This window comes from Vanellus vanellus (genome assembly GCF_965231255.1).
Source record: "Vanellus vanellus genome assembly, chromosome: 4".
NCBI classification, from domain to species: domain Eukaryota; kingdom Metazoa; phylum Chordata; class Aves; order Charadriiformes; family Charadriidae; genus Vanellus; species Vanellus vanellus.
The window spans coordinates 57,986,121-58,005,735 of record NC_138909.1 but is presented as its reverse complement, the minus strand read 5'-3'; the positions used below and the strand labels follow the sequence as shown (position 1 = coordinate 58,005,735).

The 19,615-nt window shown below is 36.8% G+C and overlaps 1 protein-coding gene across 1 annotated transcript; it reads left to right on the top strand.

Annotated features, from left to right (window-relative positions):
* The first annotated feature begins 66 nt into the window (after window positions 1-66).
* ZBTB49 (zinc finger and BTB domain containing 49) lies at window positions 67-18,895 on the top strand. Its single transcript, XM_082482794.1, is given in 11 exon segments — window positions 67-139; window positions 1,662-1,835; window positions 3,983-5,141; window positions 8,321-8,355; window positions 8,561-8,591; window positions 8,593-8,662; window positions 10,878-10,924; window positions 14,363-14,436; window positions 15,190-15,272; window positions 15,365-15,526; window positions 17,554-18,895. Coding segments are annotated over 10 exon segments (2,493 nt in total). The 5' UTR covers window positions 67-139; window positions 1,662-1,683; the 3' UTR covers window positions 18,234-18,895.
* Window positions 18,896-19,615: the final 720 nt, after the last annotated feature.

Below are 19,615 nucleotides of genomic sequence, written 5' to 3'. Positions count from 1 at the left end.
CCCGCAGCGGAAACGGAAGCGGAAGCGGAAGGAGGGGCAGCGGAAGGAGCGGGCTGAGGCCGATGCTGATGGTGGGGTCGGGGCTGCCGCTGGGCGGCCGCGCGGGGATGGAGCTGGAGTTGGGAGGTGGCCGGAGCCGGTAAGCGCTGGGCTGTAGCAGGGCCGGCTCCTTCCCCTCGGCCGCTCTCCCCGCCTCTGTCAGGCCGCGCCGGGTTCCCCCCGCCGAGGGCCGTGTGGCGGCCGCGTCCTCTCGCCGCGCTGGTTGGCGCTCGGCCCGCCCTCAACCCTGTCCCTCTGAGGCGGCGGCTGCGGCGGCTGCGGCTGCTTGGACCCCGCTACCGCCTTGCTTCGCCTGCGGCGTCTCCGCGCCTTCCCGCGGTGCCGCCGTGTCGCCTGCTCTCGGGGCAAGGCCCTCCTTCCCCACGATGCTCGGCCTCGTCTTCTGAGGCAAACCCCCTCCTTATCCATCCCCCTTCACCCGGCTACACCTCGAGCCGGAGCTTTAGCTAGGCAAGGCTGAGGGGAACTTGAAATGGCAGTTTAAGCATGAGCAGGGAGTGAGTCGCTGGGGTTCCTCTTGCTCGGGAGCAGCTCAACGTGTCTGCCTTTTCCGACGGGAGATGGGTACCCGATGGCTGAGAGAGACTGAGTTCACGGGTTGTTCAAGTACTCACTCGCAAGGTGCCGTGGTGGGAGGTGTGCACAAAGAAAGCAGTTGTTTGGCAAACAGATGTGATTTTCTTATTTTAAAGCCTGGTAAAAAGCCATGACAATAAATAGAAAGAAAGTACAATATCATAGCCCACCTTAATCGAACAGGAGGCAGTGAGTCACGGAGTAACAGAATGAATTAAAATGTGGAGCCTTTAAGTGCTTGTGAGAATTGAGAATGGGGGCAACCGCTTTCTTTTCGTCTTTAACCCAAGGTGGTTTTTCAGTCGTTAGTTAGAAAACTAGAAGTTCTAATTGCCCTAATAGTTGGAATTTTCCTTTCATATTTACAGGAGAGGAGTTTCATCTTTATTCCAAAAAAAGAAATATAGAGTTGAATGTAAACATGTTGTGTGGGAATAATACTTGTCTTCCCTTCAGCCTGTTCAAAGAAGTGATTTTAAAAAGAGACATTACATTGTATTAAATAAAGAAATATTGCCATACTAATTTGTCTAATGAATCAGATCTGTATGGGGAAACCTGCTTAGCTACAACAGCAACAAATATGGCATAAAAAATGCTACTACAGCGTTCTTCCTTTTCAATTTAGAGTGTGAAGAAATTGAGGGTTTCCTCTACAAATGCTATTGATTTTGTAGGTGTGATGTGTTTTTGCCTGACAATCTAACTGTTGGAGTGGCCTAAGTTGCTTTTTTGTTGTTGTTGTTACGGAGTTCAGTTTATTGGCAGCGCCATTAGCATGTTTTTGAGAAGCCCTTTGTTGTAAGCAAAACTTCAGTAAAATCAATATTTCCTATATGTATTGCTATATTTTTACTGTGCCTCGTCTTTAATCAGAAAAACGTCATTAGAGCTCACATTGCAGGTGTAAACTGAAGTCAGTTTCCTTTGGGAGCTAAAACAAATTGTAAAAATGTTCTTCATGTTCTAAATTTATTTTGCAATTTAATATTTAAAATTCATCTTAGCATTTTATTTCATTGTAGGTAATTTAAGTGATTTTCTAGCATGGACACTGTTGCTAGCCATAGTTGTCATCTTCTCCAGCAGCTACATGAACAGCGCATTCAGGGTCTTCTCTGTGACTGCATGCTGGTGGTAAAAGGTGTCTGCTTCAAAGCACACAAAAATGTATTAGCTGCTTTCAGTCAATATTTCAGGTATGTGATAGAAAATTCTTCCTTTAAAAAAGTGAAGTAAATGCTGTTGGTTGAGGTTTTCTCGGAGAAGGGTATTTTTTTCTGGTAGTTGCAGACTAAATAACTGTTGGAGTGTAAGGGGAAAAGTTGTATTGTTTTTCCAGAGGTAAATCTGTGTCAAGTATTTAATCTAATTAAAAACTGTGGCAATCTGAACTTCTTTTCTAGATATACATAGTTAACTACTACACTGTTTGAGTTTGGCATTTTCTTAATCCTTGCTTACTGTGCCTCATATAATGGATTCCGGCATGGATCTGCATTCAGTATTTCAGTATGAAAAGATAACTGTTCACAAGAAGCATAGAGTACACAAACAGAGCCCGATAATGGATATAGTTGATGAAATAATTCATATTATCAATTTCCAGATAATGTGCATTGTTTCATCAATTATATATTCAAACTAAAATTTGAGTATATAGGTTATTATTACATCTCTTATTTAGAACAGATTCTCAGAGACACCATCTGTGTTTTAAAGTATACAGGTGGCGCATCAAGCCACATCACTGTTTTCTTTCCCCTCTGTATAGCCCTCATCCTCCATGTTTTGGGGGATGCTGGATCTCCCAACTTAGTGTTCTACATTAGTTACGAGTAAGCTGTTAGATCTGGCAATTTTTAGACCTTGCTTCTTGAAACATCTCTAAAGCTTCACTACCAATTTTTATGTAAGCAAATTATTTTGATATTATGACCAGGGGAAAAAGATGAGAGGTTGTTTTTTTCCTTTTTCTTCTCTAGTGTTGTAATCCTGATGCTGAAATGAAGTTATGCTCAAAGACTGAATTTCTAAAATATTTAAAAAGAACTAGGCGTTCAACTCTTACTAAAATTCAATAGGATGTAAGTGACTAATTAATTTAGACTATCAATCCAGATCTGCTCATTGTAATTCTGGTTTTAATATAGATAGTATGGGCTGGATTTATGAAAGAATTTGGATGTGGGAACTGGCTTCAGAGTAGCATGTAAGTATGAGGATAGGACAGCTTAAGTACAGGGATGCATCTGAAACTCTGCATTTCTAAAGTTTAAGCCTAGACTGTCATTTGCTTAAGATTCAGAGCTCATTGATATTGTGCCCACATTTAAACAAAACCTAATTTGAGAGTTAACGTACGGAGAGGAATCATCAAGTTCAGGGCACTTCCTAGTGTAGGGAAATAGCTACATAGGAGTGACTTGACTCCATTTATATATCATTGTTTACTGTGAGAGGTTAGAGACTGAGGGTTTTAGTGGAAGGGTGTGAAGTTCCTGACTGAGGCAGAGTGGGAACCCACTTAATCTAGGACTGGTTATGCGTGTGAAGACTACAGCTCTGATGCTAAGAATATTTTACATCAAATAGTAAGAAGTGTTGTGAATGCAGACACTTTAAGGATTAAATGACAATTCAGTAGGTATTGTTGGACTGCTGTTTTAGGCTCGTGTACTTGTACTTTTCATTATTCTTTTGCTTGGTTCTCATTCAGTAACAGAAAAAAATACTTTTTTCTGGATGTGAAAGAATAGATGGAAAATAATGCCATCCTCCTGTTTACTATTAACATCCTCTTACCTGCTTGTGGGAAAGAACTAATAATAAGAACTTTAATAAGGTTTACTGATGAAGTTTGATGGACAAACCTCAGTTGCCAGAAGAGAATAGTTTAGCTGACTTTGAGGTCTATCTTCTCCTTTTTGCTAGAGAATTTCTCGTGTCCTGTTTTATTTGCCACGATGGAAGGAGAAACACCATTCTGAGTCAACCAACTTTTGCAAATAGTCCATAAATACACCACTGCACCTAATATGTAAAGAACATTGGATAGGAAACTGCAAGTATAGGGTGTGATGTCAAAACATTAAAAAATAGAAAATTAAAGTTATATGAAGGATCACTTGCTTTGATTTATACTTTAAGTGTACTAGTGTATGACTAATATATGACAAGTAATTGAGCAGCTTTGAAATGTTCATCTGCAAAAACACAGCAATCTAGATAAGACCGTATAATGTAAATTGTTGTTTCATACCAAGCAGTCTGTTTGAAGTGTATTTTTTTTTTATAAAAATGTCTGTGAATGGTTTGTGTTTGAATATTTGCCTTATTTTACCAGGACCCTTTTCCAGAATTCTTCAGGCCAGAAGAATGATGTCTTTCACTTGGACATTAAAAATGTAGGTGGAATAGGCCAGATCTTGGACTTCATGTACACCTCTCACCTGGATCTTAGCCAGGACAATGTGCAAGCTATGTTGGATATTGCGCAGTGTCTCCAAGTGCAAAATGTGCTGAACATTTGCCACACCTTTTTAAAATCTTCTACAGCTGTAGAACAAACAGCCAACATGCCTTGTAATAGCGTATTTTCACTGCAGAATACATTGACTGCAGATACTAGCTGTGCCAATGACAGTTATGGAACAAACCTATTGCATGAATGCTCATCTGACACGCAAGCTAATAAAGTCTTGGCTGACCACCATTCTCATGCATCGCAGTCTGTTAATCTTCATGCACCCTCAGGTGATGTACAGAAACAACCACAAGACTCCTTAGATGGCAACTGCACAGAGCTTCCATTTAAACAACCGAATTACTATTATAAACTACGCAACTTTTACAGTAAACAGTTCTATAAGCAAAATGCTTGCTCTAATCATGAGAGAGTAGCAGAACAATCCTTTTCTTACAACACGCCTACAGAAATAAATGCAGTAGAGAATAATTCTTGTACTGTCAATCACTCTGAGTGTGTTCTGGAGACCTCTGATCATTTACCATCAAACTTTCTGGTTCAGTCTGTGAATGAAGGTGCTCCAGACCAAGATGCAGAAAGCACTCTTATGCAGCCCACCAAACAGATGCGGCTGAAAAAGGCAATACACCTCAAAAAGTTAAATTTTCTAAGATCTCAGAAATCAGCAGAGCAGCCGCCTGAGCCTAAAAGAGATGACAGTAGAGTAACCGGAGTAATTGAATCTGTAAATGAAAGTACCGTGGACATGACAAATGTTAGAGTTACTGAAGAAAAAGAAACTGAAGATTTAGTGAATTCTGAGAATTTTGAACAAAATGTTGAAATTGAAAGATCTCAAGGTCCTTTGGAACAGGAAGGGCAATCACAGACTCTTCAGTCGCAGAGGCAATATACTTGTGAATTATGTGGGAAGGCTTTCAAACATCCAAGCAATTTGGAGCTCCATAAAAGGTCTCATACAGGTACAGTTATCAATAACTTGGTCTGCAGACCAAATATTTCAGTTAAAGAGAATGTCTTGCAGTATCTCTTGATTCAGAGATGCTGGTTAAGGGTCTACTTTCAAAAGGTTGTGGGTTTGTGGTTTTTTTTAAATGAATAATCATACAGGAATAAAGACTGTAAGACTGAGTTTAGCTGACGGTTGTATTAAAGATTTCTCCTTCGTATTTGTTTTTTTTTTTTTAGGGTCCTTTTTCAAAGAACATTGTGTGGTGTTTCAATGAAAATTTTATTTTTGTCTTGCATTTAGAAGAGGCATTTCTAGTCAGTTTGTCAGATGGCCCAGAAGTCCGAGTCAGATAACAATGAAAAGTGTAAATGGATAGAAGACGATACTACAACTGTTCTAGATGACCTCAGTTCTCTCTGATCATATGTTCATTGTAAGATGCAGGTGATTAAGGCTTGGTGGTCATTTCTTTTTAACCTGTATAAATATGCTCTATAATTCATTTATACCTTTTTCCTAGTGTGAACAACTTTCGTTGCATTGACCTAGAGAGTAGTCCTCTTGCAGACAAGTGGGCTGCAGAGTGAATGGGAATTTTGAATTAATTGACTTTGTTTTAACAACTCACAGGTAATATTATTTTTAAACCTAGCATAGATTTATTTTTAAGTATCTTTTTTACTCTAGTGAAAAACAAGACCCAGTCTTAACTTTGAATTAACTAACTTAAGTCTGTTCAATTTAACAACCATATTCTATTCTATTCTATTCTATTCTATTCTATTCTATTCTATTCTATTCTATTCTATTCTATTCTATTCTATTCTATTCTATTCTATTCTATTCTATTCTATTCCTACAACTTTAGATATGTTTTTTTCGTAATGTTTTTTAATGGTTAGTTGATTAGATAAGGTAATTTTTGATTCCAGGGCCTTGAGATGGCATTATTCCCGATTAAGCTGTTGAATATTATTTTGCCTTTCTTTTTCCCTGTATTAAATATGCAAATGCATCTCTCTCAGTCTTGTCAAATAAACACCACATTGCAAATGAGCATACCTGTATCAGTACTTTGACAGTAAATATGAATCCCTCTTAGCAGACATTAATTTCTTTTGTTAATTGATCCTTAGTCTTAAGGATTTATTTTTCTGTGTTATTAGTAGAATAATCTTTCCGGAACCTGAAAATACAAACATTTTGCATTACTGTCCTGAAGTTTTTACTTGGTGTCTTTCACTACTTCTGTATGTTCACATTACTAATACATTTTATTTTTTTTTATTTTGGTCTCCTGTGAAAGAGTTGCATATGTCTTTTGCCTAGATCCTCTCTCTTTACCTTGTATTTTTTTGAATCTATGATCTGATTTGAGCTGACATCATCAGGTATGTTTTAATATCTTAGAAATTTCATGAAAATAGGTGATCAGGCAGAAGCTACAGCACCTAGAGAAGTCCCAACTGGGGGAGAGACTCTCAAGTTGCTAACATGTGAGTTTGTGCTAGAGAAGCTATGTGAGAGATCCCAGCTGTGAGAAACCTATTAGAATTTGTCCTTCCTTAGACATCTTAATTGTTGGAAGGAATGTGGATTTTATGAATTCTGGTGCCCATCAGACTACTTGGGGTTTTTTAAGAGTGTGTTGCCCAAGTGATAGACTTAGTTATTGCATGTTTCTAAGTCTGCTCAACCATTTAAAACATGAGCTTCAAAGTCTAGTTTACCTCTTCTAATGTATTGTAATGTAAAGGTCAGGGGAGTGCACTGGGTACTAAGCTTTATATAAGAAGGAGACTATAGCCCCTGATACAAGTGTTTTACGATTGTTTTCTTTAGGCACAGCATGGCCAGCAAATGCCTACAGAAGTAGGAAATGGGAAGAGAGAAAAAGGGTTGTAGTAGCTTTGCAAGGGTATTTATGTTGCAGTTCATTTCTTTGTTCTTATTTAAGGTCTCTGTATTTACACATGGTTCCATTCCACTTAAGCTCTGGTAGATGTTGTTTCATATTCCTGATATGAACTAGCTTTGTACATTGTGTAAGAAAAGCGATCCTAGACTTGGTTTTGTTGTTGCTGTCCTTCTCTATTATTCTGAGTATACATAGGATTCAGGAATTCCATGCTGCTTTTCATACACTATGTTGTTGCAATAGTTTTAAAAAAAAATCCAGACATGAATGTTAACGTGGCATTAACGTTCTTCTATAGATGTGCTAAACTGATGAAGTGTGAGAGCATAAATTTAACAAATAATAAGCATATCAAGAAGGATGGAAAAACAGAGGCAAGAATATGACTAGATATGCCTGTCTGCTTGCCCGTTATTTTTGGGTCGTGTTAATTTGGTTTTAAATATCCAACTGGTGCAAAAAGAGTACTTAGAAAATTGCAGTGAATAGTGAGTAGGATGTTAATATAGGAAGGATCTGTAGCTGAAGGTACAGGACATATCTATATCATTAATATTAGGTATAGAATCATAGAATTGTCTAGGTTGGAAGGGACCTTTAAGATCATCAATTCCAACCATCAACTTAACACTGCCAAAACACTACCCTGTCCCTGGTAGTTAAGTAATGTAAGTGTATGCTAAAAGCCATTTCCATTCATCTGCCACTTCAGAAAGCATAGCCAATTTCTAGCTAATGAATTTTGTTTAAAAACATTCATTTTCTAGAATGGAGCAAAAGGGTTAACAAGCATTTAAGTATTACAGTTCTTACTGAAATGCTTTTAAATCTGGTTTTGCTGAAGAGCAATGGCAAGCCAGTTTTTAACCCATAAATGAAAACTCTTTCAATATAAGTGCTGTGGAGGCCTGGTTGTTGAGAAGAAGCACATGTGAAATTCTCTGTCCCTGAACACTAGGAACTGCCAGAGAATTTACAGGTGAACATGGCCGCATTGCTGCATTGTCTATGTGAAGAACAGGCATACTATGTTCAACATAAGTCATTGTATTGGGTTGTCTAGCTGTTTTAATTGTATTGCTAGCAGATATTTAAAGGAATCTCTAAATAGAGCTTATTGCATTGATTTTAAGATTGATTTTGACTTGTCTTAATGTTATAATTCATTTTTTATTAGATTGACCTGTCTGAAAGAAAGGAAGCAAATATATCTCTTTTATACAGTCCTTACCTATCCAGGAGCATCCAGGGTTTTGAGTTTTTTGAAAAACGTTTGCAGGAAACATATCATACCCCACACGCCCATGGAAAGAACTCTTGGTAGGATGGAAAACAACAGGAGCAGGGTTACACTGTCATGTAATACAGTGTTGATCCTCAACCCTTTTATTCTGAGCTTTGCTTGAGCAAGTTGCCAGCCTTCCATGCCTTAGTGGGTGCTGCTCCTCACCTTTGTGATCTCTTCAGGAATACTGCTTCTGCCTTTATGCCTTTCGCCTCTGGAGCTGACACATGAGTGCTTTGATCCCACTGCTGTGTGCTTTATTTTAATCTCTTCTTGCAGAGTGTTGAACAAGAACGATGCAACAGAAGATAGAAAACTCAAGGCAGTCCAAGGGTTCAAAAGTAAAGTCCCCTGGATGTTTGTTTAAGCATTGCCTTAATTGTAGTTCAGTATCTGTCAGCAGTACGATTTCCTGTTTGCCTTCTCTTAAGGCTCCAGATATGGTCTCACCAGTGATAGGTAGGGAAGAATTATATACAGCTTACTAGCTGCACTCTTATTAATGTGCTCTAGGAAGCAATTAGCCTCACTTTACCTGAGGGATGCCACAATATTATGAGTAATATAGTATTTCTGCTAGAATTCATTCTTGGAGTAGGCTACTAGATATGCCCAGTGGTTTGGAGTTTTATGCAGGTGTAGAATTGTTCTCCAAAAACTAAGTTGATATTTCTTTTCAAACAAAACTTTTTTTTTGTTTTATCTTTATAATGGGGAAAAAAATTATTTTTACATCAGTACAGTTATAATGAGGGTGCATGCAGCCTACAACACTAGTTTTGAGAAAATTGAGCTTCTAATTTCCTCTAGTTATTTCAGGGTGTATTTCTGTTCAGATAATAGTCTTTGTGTCAACAGTAACTTTTTTTTTGTGTAGGTAGTTTCTGCAGAAATTGCTACTAGTGTTTTTATTCTCCATTTCAAATTACCTTGATGCTTTTACAGTTGTCAGAAGCCTTCCCAGTTGCCACAGATTTGGCTCCCTGTTGGTTTTATTTATATTTGTGTTGTCAGTACCAGAATTTTTAGTGTTTTGCAAATTTAGAGCCATAATGAAATCAAGCCTCAGTGGTCTTTATAGTTGAGTTATTGGTTTCTTAATTTTTATCTTTAATTGAATAAAACCTTTCTTGAAACTGCTGTAAAATTTCCATTCTTCATTAAGTAGAAAAAGTAGGTACAGCCTCAAGTTTTCAGACTAACTGCAAGATTGCTATCTGTGAAGCCACATAACTGTGTATGTTTACTCTGTGCTTTAAAATCTGAGAGCTGCATTTAGTCCTTGATCCTGAAATATATTGAAAGAACATCACCTGTATTTGGCAGCAGGGAAGGAAAACGGAACCTCAACACCTGTTGCTCATGATGCTTCTGAGGATGGAGGAAGAAAACTGATCTAGAGAGTACTTGCTGGAAGAGAAGGCTACAAATAGCCAAGAGGTGTTCTGTAAAATCAGGAAAATTATAATTAAAAAAGTAAATAAAAATCTTCAGACAGATTTTGAATCGGCACCAAGATGAAACACAGTGTAAGATCTCTTTTTCCTTCTGGAAAAAGAAAAAGAAATCTGCATTCCAAATCACAAGGATTTACACTAATTTTGCTTCCCTGTATCTGTAGGCCATATTATATATATGTCCTTTTAGTGTACAATTAGAAGTTTGACTGTCATTGAATTCAGTGGTATTCGAGCATTATTATTATTTTAAAAATTCCAGAAGATGCACAGAGATTTTTATCTACAGTGTAAAAACTAAGAAACCAAGAACTAAGCAGGGGAAAAAAATGACCTTTATAAAATACTGTAGAGGAGAAAAAGTGATTGGAAAAAGATATTTGTCTCAAATTGACAGCTAGAGAATTGAAGTATTGTGCAGTCGCGTTCTAGATTGAGAGTCAAGTTATTTTGAAAAGCTAAAAGGGGCTGCACTATTTTTTTACTAAAGCTGCTCATATGTTTTTGGAGATTCAAGAATACCAGTTTTATATGTATAAATTCAGATTTTGGAGGAAAATACTTGAGTTACTTATCAGATACTCTTATATAGGATGAGAATTTGAAGGTAAATATATGTTGCTGGAAGTGAATAGCTATGTGCTGATCAGAGATGTATGGTGCATATTGAACAGGAAAAACAGAATCCTCCCAGATTAGCTTCTTTGCATTCCTTATTCTTTTTAAGAGTGGGCCTTTGTGTGTACAAGTGGAAAAACTGATGCACTTCCCATAGCTGCTGCTGCTGCTGTTGTTGTAGGACCTTGTCATCTATTCTGTTCTTCCTGGAGGTATGGTACCCCTTTCATTTGGGAAAAAAAAAAAAAAAAAAATTAAAAAAATGCTCCTATTCATATCAAAACTCTTCTACCTGCTTGTTTTGAAAGATAAATTCTGTTTCTGAGCAAGTCTGCCTTACAAGCTTAATGGTAAATGCTGTACTTCCCTCTTGAATTTCCCCTTAAATATATGGGTAAGTGTCCTTTTGGGAATATTTTTAGTCTTACATTACGTGTTTTAAAAGGAAGCATACCAAATTAAAACATTTGTATTTTATTGCAACTGTTAGAAATTCTGTGTTCTCTTTCTTCTCCTTTTAGGTGAGAAACCTTTTGAATGTAACATTTGTGGGAAGCACTTCTCACAGGTGGGAATGTTTTATCTTATGGTACTTACACTTGAAAATGAATTTAGTTTTAAGTCTATAGATGACCTATTTTTTGTTCAAAGACCGACTTGACTTTAGGGATAAAATATACAAATGCCTTATTTGAAAATAACATGTTAAATGTTTTAGATTTCTGTGATACATTTTGTACCTTTGATTTTGTCTGCTCTCAGTAGATGTGTTATGTATTTTATCTTCAAATGAATGCTTAACTATACAGAGCCACAATTATATTTGAAATACAGAGAACATTCAATCTTGGACTGTGCTTTTGCCTTATGCTTAGGTATATGTTGTGAATAGCATTTTTACAGTGTCTGAAAAAAATACAGGTTAGAATTTTATATAATGTTGTATTCACAATAGTGTTTCATCTTCCTAAATGGCATAAATTATTAAGCTGATTTTTTTGAGTCAGTTTCCTTCTATGAAGAACAGCACAATCTGTCTGAAGTGACAAAACTCAGCTAGGATTTAAAAAGAAACTCACGTGAAGTTCCCTACCTACATATGGGGCCTAGGCTTTACCTGTCTTAATTTGCCTTCCAATGCTTGCTTACTCTTCTGGGTACAACAATTCATTTGTATTTCTACAAATTTGGTGCCTAGTTGTCTCATGTTTCAAAAATGTCTGTTTCTTTTCTATTTTCTTGGTTTGAATATGTGTACCTAAGTTCAGGAGACAATAGACAGGTGCATAATTTTATACTGATTAAATAATAATTATCGTTGAATAACTTTGGTCTTTCTTATAATTCTGTGGTCTTTGTCTACCCACCCACCAGTGCTTGCACTTCTCTTGTTCCGGTTTTATAGTCCACCAGTGGGACTTTTTTGACCCATGAAACTGATGCAGTTGCATCCTCCACTGGTACTAAATATGAATAGAACACTGCATCCCGTGAGCAATACTGCTTCATCATGCTTATCAAGCCATTTTGGCAAAACTTGGTCTGCTTATTAGGCAAAGAAAGTGCATTTTCATTCATTTTGATGACTGGTTTTCTAGTTATTAAAAGAAAAAGTGGATATTTCCAAATTCCATTACAAGTACTTTTGGCAAATGGAGTGGTATTCTGTACCATTACTGTGGGGGAAGAGGGGATAAAAAAGCTTCACACATTCAGAGTGTATGACAGGCATGACAGAGGACTCATGCAACATGCATTGCTCCTCTTTAATAAAAACAAACAAACAAAAACCCCAACAAAACTGGAAATGTCTGCTTTTTAATTAAACACTCTTAAACAGCTTCCCTCCCCTCCTCTTCCCTCCACATTGCCTGACTTGCCTGAAGGTATAGGTAGATACATATTGATGGACAATACCTACACATCCAGAATATGAGCCATAGCATTCAGCTTGTGTGCTGCAGTTCTTTCTCTGGTCATGAAAGGGAACTTGCATACTTCTTTTGAATTGTGCAAGTAAGTAAGACTCCATCTACCAGAAAGTAAGATGGAAGGATAACTACTATCTACTTTCTGCTTAAAAGAGCATCCGATTTTGTTCTTGATCTTCTCAGTCTGTGTGCACAGAAGTAGCAACACTTTTCTTATTTAAGCCTTCATGTTCTGTACTTTTGAGACAGTGCAGTTGTTGCGTCTGGTAGTATGTCTGCTCCTGCTGAATGTAACTGATGTTTTGGAATGTGAAGCAGAAAATGAAGAAAGCAGGGGAAATTGACATAGGAACTCACAGTCTGGAACAAATAAATGTCTTTGATTTTTTGGAGAAAAAGGATCCTTTTGTACTTCCAAGCCTTCTTCTTCCCTTACTACTAGTACACAGCCTGTTGCCATGTGGTTCTTCTCTGACTGGTGATCCAGGATATCATGTTTTACCTCCTGACTACCTCCTTTGGCAAAGCTGCTTTTGGGGGACCACATGCATTAGTTCCTTCACTTTAAAAGCATGCCAGATACAAATGGACCAAATCTAGGATCTCTCATCTCCAGATTTGTGAGGAGTAGTATGCAACCAGTATTAGTAAGAGGATTCTTCTGAGCATTTCTTTTTCATTGGGATGGCGTATTATGCCTTAACCAAGGTTGTGTACCACCTTAAAGGTTCTGACTCTTGTATGTTTCTCTCAAATGCACCTCTGCATAAAATCCCTTGTCTTTGCAAAGTACAAATTGCTCCATGGAGAAGTCAGTTTAGGCTTCTCCTTCATCAGAAATAGGTGCCTAATGCCTCTATTTGAATGGATTTCAGTATTACAAAGTTTAGCTTGAGAGAGCAGTGCTTCAGCAATACTGTTGTCTGAAAAACTTTACAGGGGTTAAAGAAAGCTCTCTCAGGTTTCAAACAGTGATCCAGTTAATACTGTCTTCAATATCTCTTTGTATGTCTGCAATACTTCAGGTTGGGTATAAAATAATCTGTGATTACAGTGATTGATCATCACAGGTAATTTATTATCCAAAGGAGTTGGAAGAAAATATTGATGGGTCTTATTTTTGTTGTCTTACTGTGACTAAGGAGGACATGATAATCTTTGCATCCCCGTTTTTCTTCCCTGATTGAAAGGACTTAATGTTCCTTTAGTGTACTTAGATAAAACCAGGCAGCTATCCATCAAAGAGAGGGAAAGGGTTAAAAACTGACTGTGGAAGTATGCAAAATTTATGGAACATCTGCAGCTCTTCTATCCAGACTAGCTGTATCTTGTGCTTTGAGAACTGGACGCTCAGTGGATTAGCCATTCAAAAGCATCAGTGGCTTAAAAATACTAATAATAAAAAAAAAAAGAGTTAAGATGAGTAAGATGGTATCGTCTGGTCATTGTCTGGTTTACCTGCTAGATTTTTACAGGATTGGGAGAGGAAAGATATGTGATAAAAATTAGTTACCAGTAATCGCATTTGTTCATTTCTGTATTTCCTGCTCCATTTTCTTTTGATGTGAGTAAATATTTATGTTTGGTGCACTTGGTTCTGAGTATTTTAGGGATTGAAAAATGTTTACCCTATTCTTTTCTTTTTAACCTCCTGGTAGGTCAAATCAGAGATCCTGATGTAACAATATTTTATTTGTAGGACAGGGAAAATGAGACTAGCATGAACCATATTACTAGTAAGTTTTCTTCACTGAAATCTAGATAGTGTAATTTTCATTTATAATTGGATCTGTTTTCAACTACAGGTCTTTCTTTTTCTGTAGCATTTGATTCCAGTCTTTTTTTTTCCTGTTCTTATCAATGTATAATTGCATACATAAGCAATTTGATCTTCAAGTACATGGTAGTCTAAGTCTTTACTAGATAAGAATGCTTGAGTTCCTACACGCCTTGTAGTCTTTACTGCCTTAGAATTAGGAATAAAAAGCCAATCTCGTAGTTCCCATCATTGTCTTTTTGTCTGTATACAACAAAAGGCTAGCTGAATTTAAATGTTTAAATTACTGTCCCTTTAGGCAGGTAATCTCCAGACACATTTACGTCGACATTCTGGTGAAAAGCCATATATTTGTGAAATCTGTGGGAAAAGGTGAGTAGAATTGTGTATCTTAGTAAAGGTAAGGTGATACAACTTGTTCGTGTTTTCTTTAATCTTCCTGATAAACAACAGGCCAAGAGCTAAGGCAGCATGCTGCTCAATTTTGTTTAAAAGACATTGGGTTTAAATGTGTACTGATGGGATTAAAATACATAAATGTCTGCAGGTGTCTTGTTGCAAGTCTCAATAGTAAGATAAACATGTTACCACATATAAAGTCTGTGGTCTTTCTTAATTTTTTGTACATTGGTATCTTTAGTTAAGGATATACTGTTGTGTATACTTTGAGCAGTGGGAGTCACAGTAAATCATGCAGTTTTTTACCTTTCCCTTTTTTTTTTCATTATTTGGTCGTATAATTTTTGTTACATTTTATGGAAATTATGAAGTATGGGAAACTTGATTAATTTAAGCAAAACATTAAATATTTATGCCTTCTGCTTAACAGGTGACAGAAAATACACTAATTTAGGAGTAGCATTCATACTTAAGCTAAGTTAAATGTAATTCTGTGATTAATGGTGAAAAGGTTTTTTTGGGGTTCTTTTTCTAGCATAAATTTAATCAGACATTGTCAGTTTCAAAATGTTTTTCTTAAATGCATCCATTTAGGTATCCGTGTTTTTTATTTTAATCTTTGTTCAGAACATCAGGCATTCGTTATAGTTGATTTCCACACCGTACTCAGTTTAGGTGAATAAGCGGCTTATAAAGACAGTAATGGTTTTCTGTATTCTGTTACAGATTTGCTGCTTCTGGTGACGTTCAGCGTCATATTATTATTCATTCTGGAGAAAAGCCTCATCTGTGTGATATCTGTGGCAGAGGTATGTTAAGAACCGAAGTTTCTGCCTCTGAGTTTTTTTGACTGAAATGTGAGGAGTCTTTTTAATCTCAGTGTCTGTCACATTTTTTCTAGGATTCAGTAACTTTAGTAATTTAAAGGAGCACAAAAAGACCCATACAGCAGATAAAGTATTCACCTGTGATGAATGTGGGAAGTCATTCAACATGCAACGAAAATTAGTAAAGCACAGAATTAGGCATACCGGAGAGAGACCATACAGCTGTTCAGCATGTGGTAAGATTTACTGTGCATAGCTTGATTGTGTCGTCACTTTTTAAATTATAGCTAAAAGTTCCGATGTTGGCAGAATAACAGTTAACCAAAATGATTTTAAATTGAAATACCATGTTGTGGAAGTTTTTCGCAAAATCTTCTGTCTTGCATACTTCATAGTCTTTCATTTGGTGTATTAAACTCCTTTAGCTGTGGTAAATAAGTTCAAAAGCGAATTTTGGCTGAAGAATAAAGAAAGGAAATAAGAGGAATCAACATTAGATGTGTACATGTTTGCTAGTGAAGTACCAATACTAGCTGCTTCAAAAATTAATTTCTTTTCAGTATGGTCCTTTCTGATAGAAAGCTAGGTTTGCCATCACATGGCTATCAATGGAATCTTTTTTTTTTTCCCCTTTTATTTTTCCAATTGAGTACTGTTTGGATTTAACTACATTCATCCATAGAGTTTGATAATAACAAGCTTTTGCTACTTTGCTTCAACCTCTGGAATAAAATCAAAACTTGATCAATGCTTCATACCAGAGAACACCCGTTTTCAAAATCTGCTAGATAGCTCATACTTCCAGGTGGTCTGAAAATGGCTCTTTGATCAATGCTTCATCCTTGTATAACATAGTTCTCAGAAATCGCATTGTCTATCCTTATCTACTCTGTTACCTAGTATCCTGCATACAGTTACTTTTCTGTCCTTAAGTGTTCTTTTGGTATAATTTCATTCATGTTCTGAGGAATCAGGTTTGGATGAGGGTAGCTCCATATGATAATGTCCAGCTCCAGCATGTTTTATTTGTAGTGTCTTGAGGCACAAGAAAAGCTAATTTTATCAGGAAGCCTTGCATCAGAGGGAGGAAATATAGACGTGCAGGATATGAAAGCATAAACAAACAGTTGTGTTGCTGTGATTAATACAGGCTTATTTTCATCTTGTCTTGTAGTGGTCTTTTGATATTTTTTTTTTTTTTCATTTTAGCCATGTCATCTTGTACTGAGAAGGCAAAAATTGTGTAAAGAAGATGTGTTCAGACATTAAAAAATCATTCACATTATGCAAAACCCCCGCATGTATTATACCAGTAATTTGTAACGTTACTGATACTGTTTAATGGCTTTTCTGAAGAGAAATCTGGGCAGTAGAATGAAAAGTATGATGCTGAAAATTGAGACTGCAGTTTTACGGGGCTTTCAGATAACACAGTTAATTTTAGTTGGTATCTGTCCACACAAAATAAAATAGTCTTTAACCTAGGTAAAACAAGATAAAATCACAAATAGGTACCAGCTTGTCTCTACTATCCTAAAGAATGTGAGGTGTCTGAATCATGTAGCAATTCTGGATATTAATGCTCTCTTGTTCTGTTTGTTCTATGCTTTGCCTTGGTTCAGTCTCAAATGCTTTCTTCTTTGCTGTATGGTAATTGAGTTTATTTAAGCCTGTGATTCTGACAATAGGCAAACAGTTGAATATTTTATTGTATTCTAATATTTACAGCAATAAAATACAGTTTTGACACATTCTCTGGCTAGAATATAAAAAATGGACTGCCACATTACATTAGCTCAAAGCTAAAAAAAGCTAACTTTGTCGGCACTTTAAGAATAGTTTCTTGGTAATGAACAAACCATTACTTTCTATGATGCAGTTCTCACTGGAAGAATGTATTTGGAAGCTTATCAACATACTGGTTTTCCAGACAGACAAATAAAATTATTTAAAATATTTTTTTCTTCCACGAAGATGGATACAAACTGAGTGCACTCACATCTTTCAAAGATGAGTGGATATTCCCGTCTCTGGAGACAAAAACGGAATCACTGGGAAACACAAGTTAGAAAATCAGATCAAGAAGAAGAAACAAGTCATTGAATTGTAAAAATAGATGGAACTTGTTTGAACCTGTTCTAGATAAACAAAGTACCATGATTGGTACATACCATACCTTATCACTTGATATTTTCTCTAATGAAAACATGTTTATGCACTTCTGTTAAGAACAAAATCTTAATCTATCACTTCTATCTTGTAGGGAAATGTTTTGCAGGCTCTGGTGACCTGCGTAGGCATGTGAGGACTCATACAGGAGAAAAACCCTATACCTGTGAAACTTGTAACAAGTGCTTCACTCGCTCTGCTGTTCTACGGCGGCACAAGAAAATGCATTGTAAAGCCACCGATGAAGGTCCAAACACACTAGATGAATTTACTCAAGGGATTGAAACTTCTGACCTTGACAAATCTCAGAGTTCTGACTCTTTTGGCCAAGAAATGTCTGTTACACTGTTACCAGTGTCCGTTAAATTTCCCGTTCGTCCAACTGCAAATTCAACTGAATTTGATAGTTCTGCAGATTCTTACTGTAAGTTGCGATCAATGATTCAACACCATGATTCAGCAAACCAGCAGAAACTGAACGTGGATTCTGCTAAACTCCCAAAAGCTCAGACACAACAAACTCCTCCACCACCACCATATGCTTATGCAGATGCAGATGTAGATGTATCTTCTGCAGAAGAACCCTTACAGTCTGATAATATTCCCATGATTCGTTCCTCTATGGTTAGCTTGGACAGTCATTGCAATGATCCACTAGGCAGTCGAACATCATCTGCTGCATACAAGAATAATGAAGGACCATTCTTCTCCAGCATGACCCTCTGGGGTCTAGCTATGAAGACCTTGCAGAATGAAAGCGAATTGGAACAGTGAGGGGTCAGGTGACTGTATCAAAACTTCTTAGAGGCATTTCATGCTAAAGTGATTGCAATTGCACTGCAGCGTAGACATCAGAGCTAGTTTTTAAGCCAGCTAGCTTGGATACTGGTAGAAATCAAGATACGCATGCCCAGAACCCAGTGTAGGCTGCCGTTACACTGCTTCTCAGTTCAAGTTCAAGTCGAGTTTCGAGGACCTTTGTTGTTCTGTGCCTGCACTGTGTAGCTCATGTGTTGTCAGGGTTTACTAAAATTTATCATTTACTAAATGTACTGTTTAACTTGGTATTTTTTACCTAATAATGGAGGGAAGGATGGCACAATGTCTAATTTAATGATATGGGTGCAATTCAAGTATGGGTCATCAGAGTTGTGTAAGGGTGTAGATATGAAAAGGGCAAAATATTTAACAAATCCTTAGTGAACCTGAGTTTCAGTAGTGGCTTTCTTACCAGTAGGATCATTGGTTTACATGACTCGAGTATTGTGATATTAAATTTCAATGTTAAATACTGGACAATATTTGTGATAGTGCAAAGTAACTGTATATCTAGAAACTTTATTTTTTTACAATAAAAGCTTTTTTTAGTATTTTATAAACTATTTTGCACAGCAGATTATTTGTACGATGAAGACTAAGATCTGGAAATGCGAATAAAGGGAAGTTGTTTTACATTATATTTTCATTGCTCAATGTTTCATCTTTTTATGAAAGATTTTCAATAACATCTATCCATTCCAGCTATCTTTACAATGCTAATGGGGATACCACTGCAAGAAGAGCTATGCTGTAAAATAAGTGCAATCAATACACCAGTAGATTGTCTTGCATTTCAGTGAATTAGTGTAAAACATTGGCTAATTAATGGAATGAATAGACTCTAACTGGATAGAAACTTTGCTTGGAGGCCTTTTTCTGCTTTGGTGCTTTAAATGGTTGTATTCATTTTCGGTATAGATCTGTTGCTGCATTTCAAACTGCTTGCTACAGTCACGAGTTTTACTGGCTGAACTTTTTCCAACCCATCAAAAAGCTTTAGCTGTGCGTTGTCAAGCTTTATGGTAAAACATTCCTTAGATACTGTAGTTTCTGAAATGAAAATACACTTGTACTAACCTTTTCTCTGAAGTTCATTCACAGGCTGGAAAGACTGTTTGAAGTACATACTTCTTATTTCCTATAAGGAGTCTCAGTGTTCACCACTAGCAAGACAGCTGTGAGTACTGGTATCTCTAGTATTATGTGATAAGACTGCAAGACTTCAGAGTTGAACTTCCATGAAAAATAGTCCAACACTTATTTGGGACTACAAAAATCACATAAGCCCCCCCAAACATCTGGTTATATAAAAATTTGTGTTATGAAAAGAAGCAGTT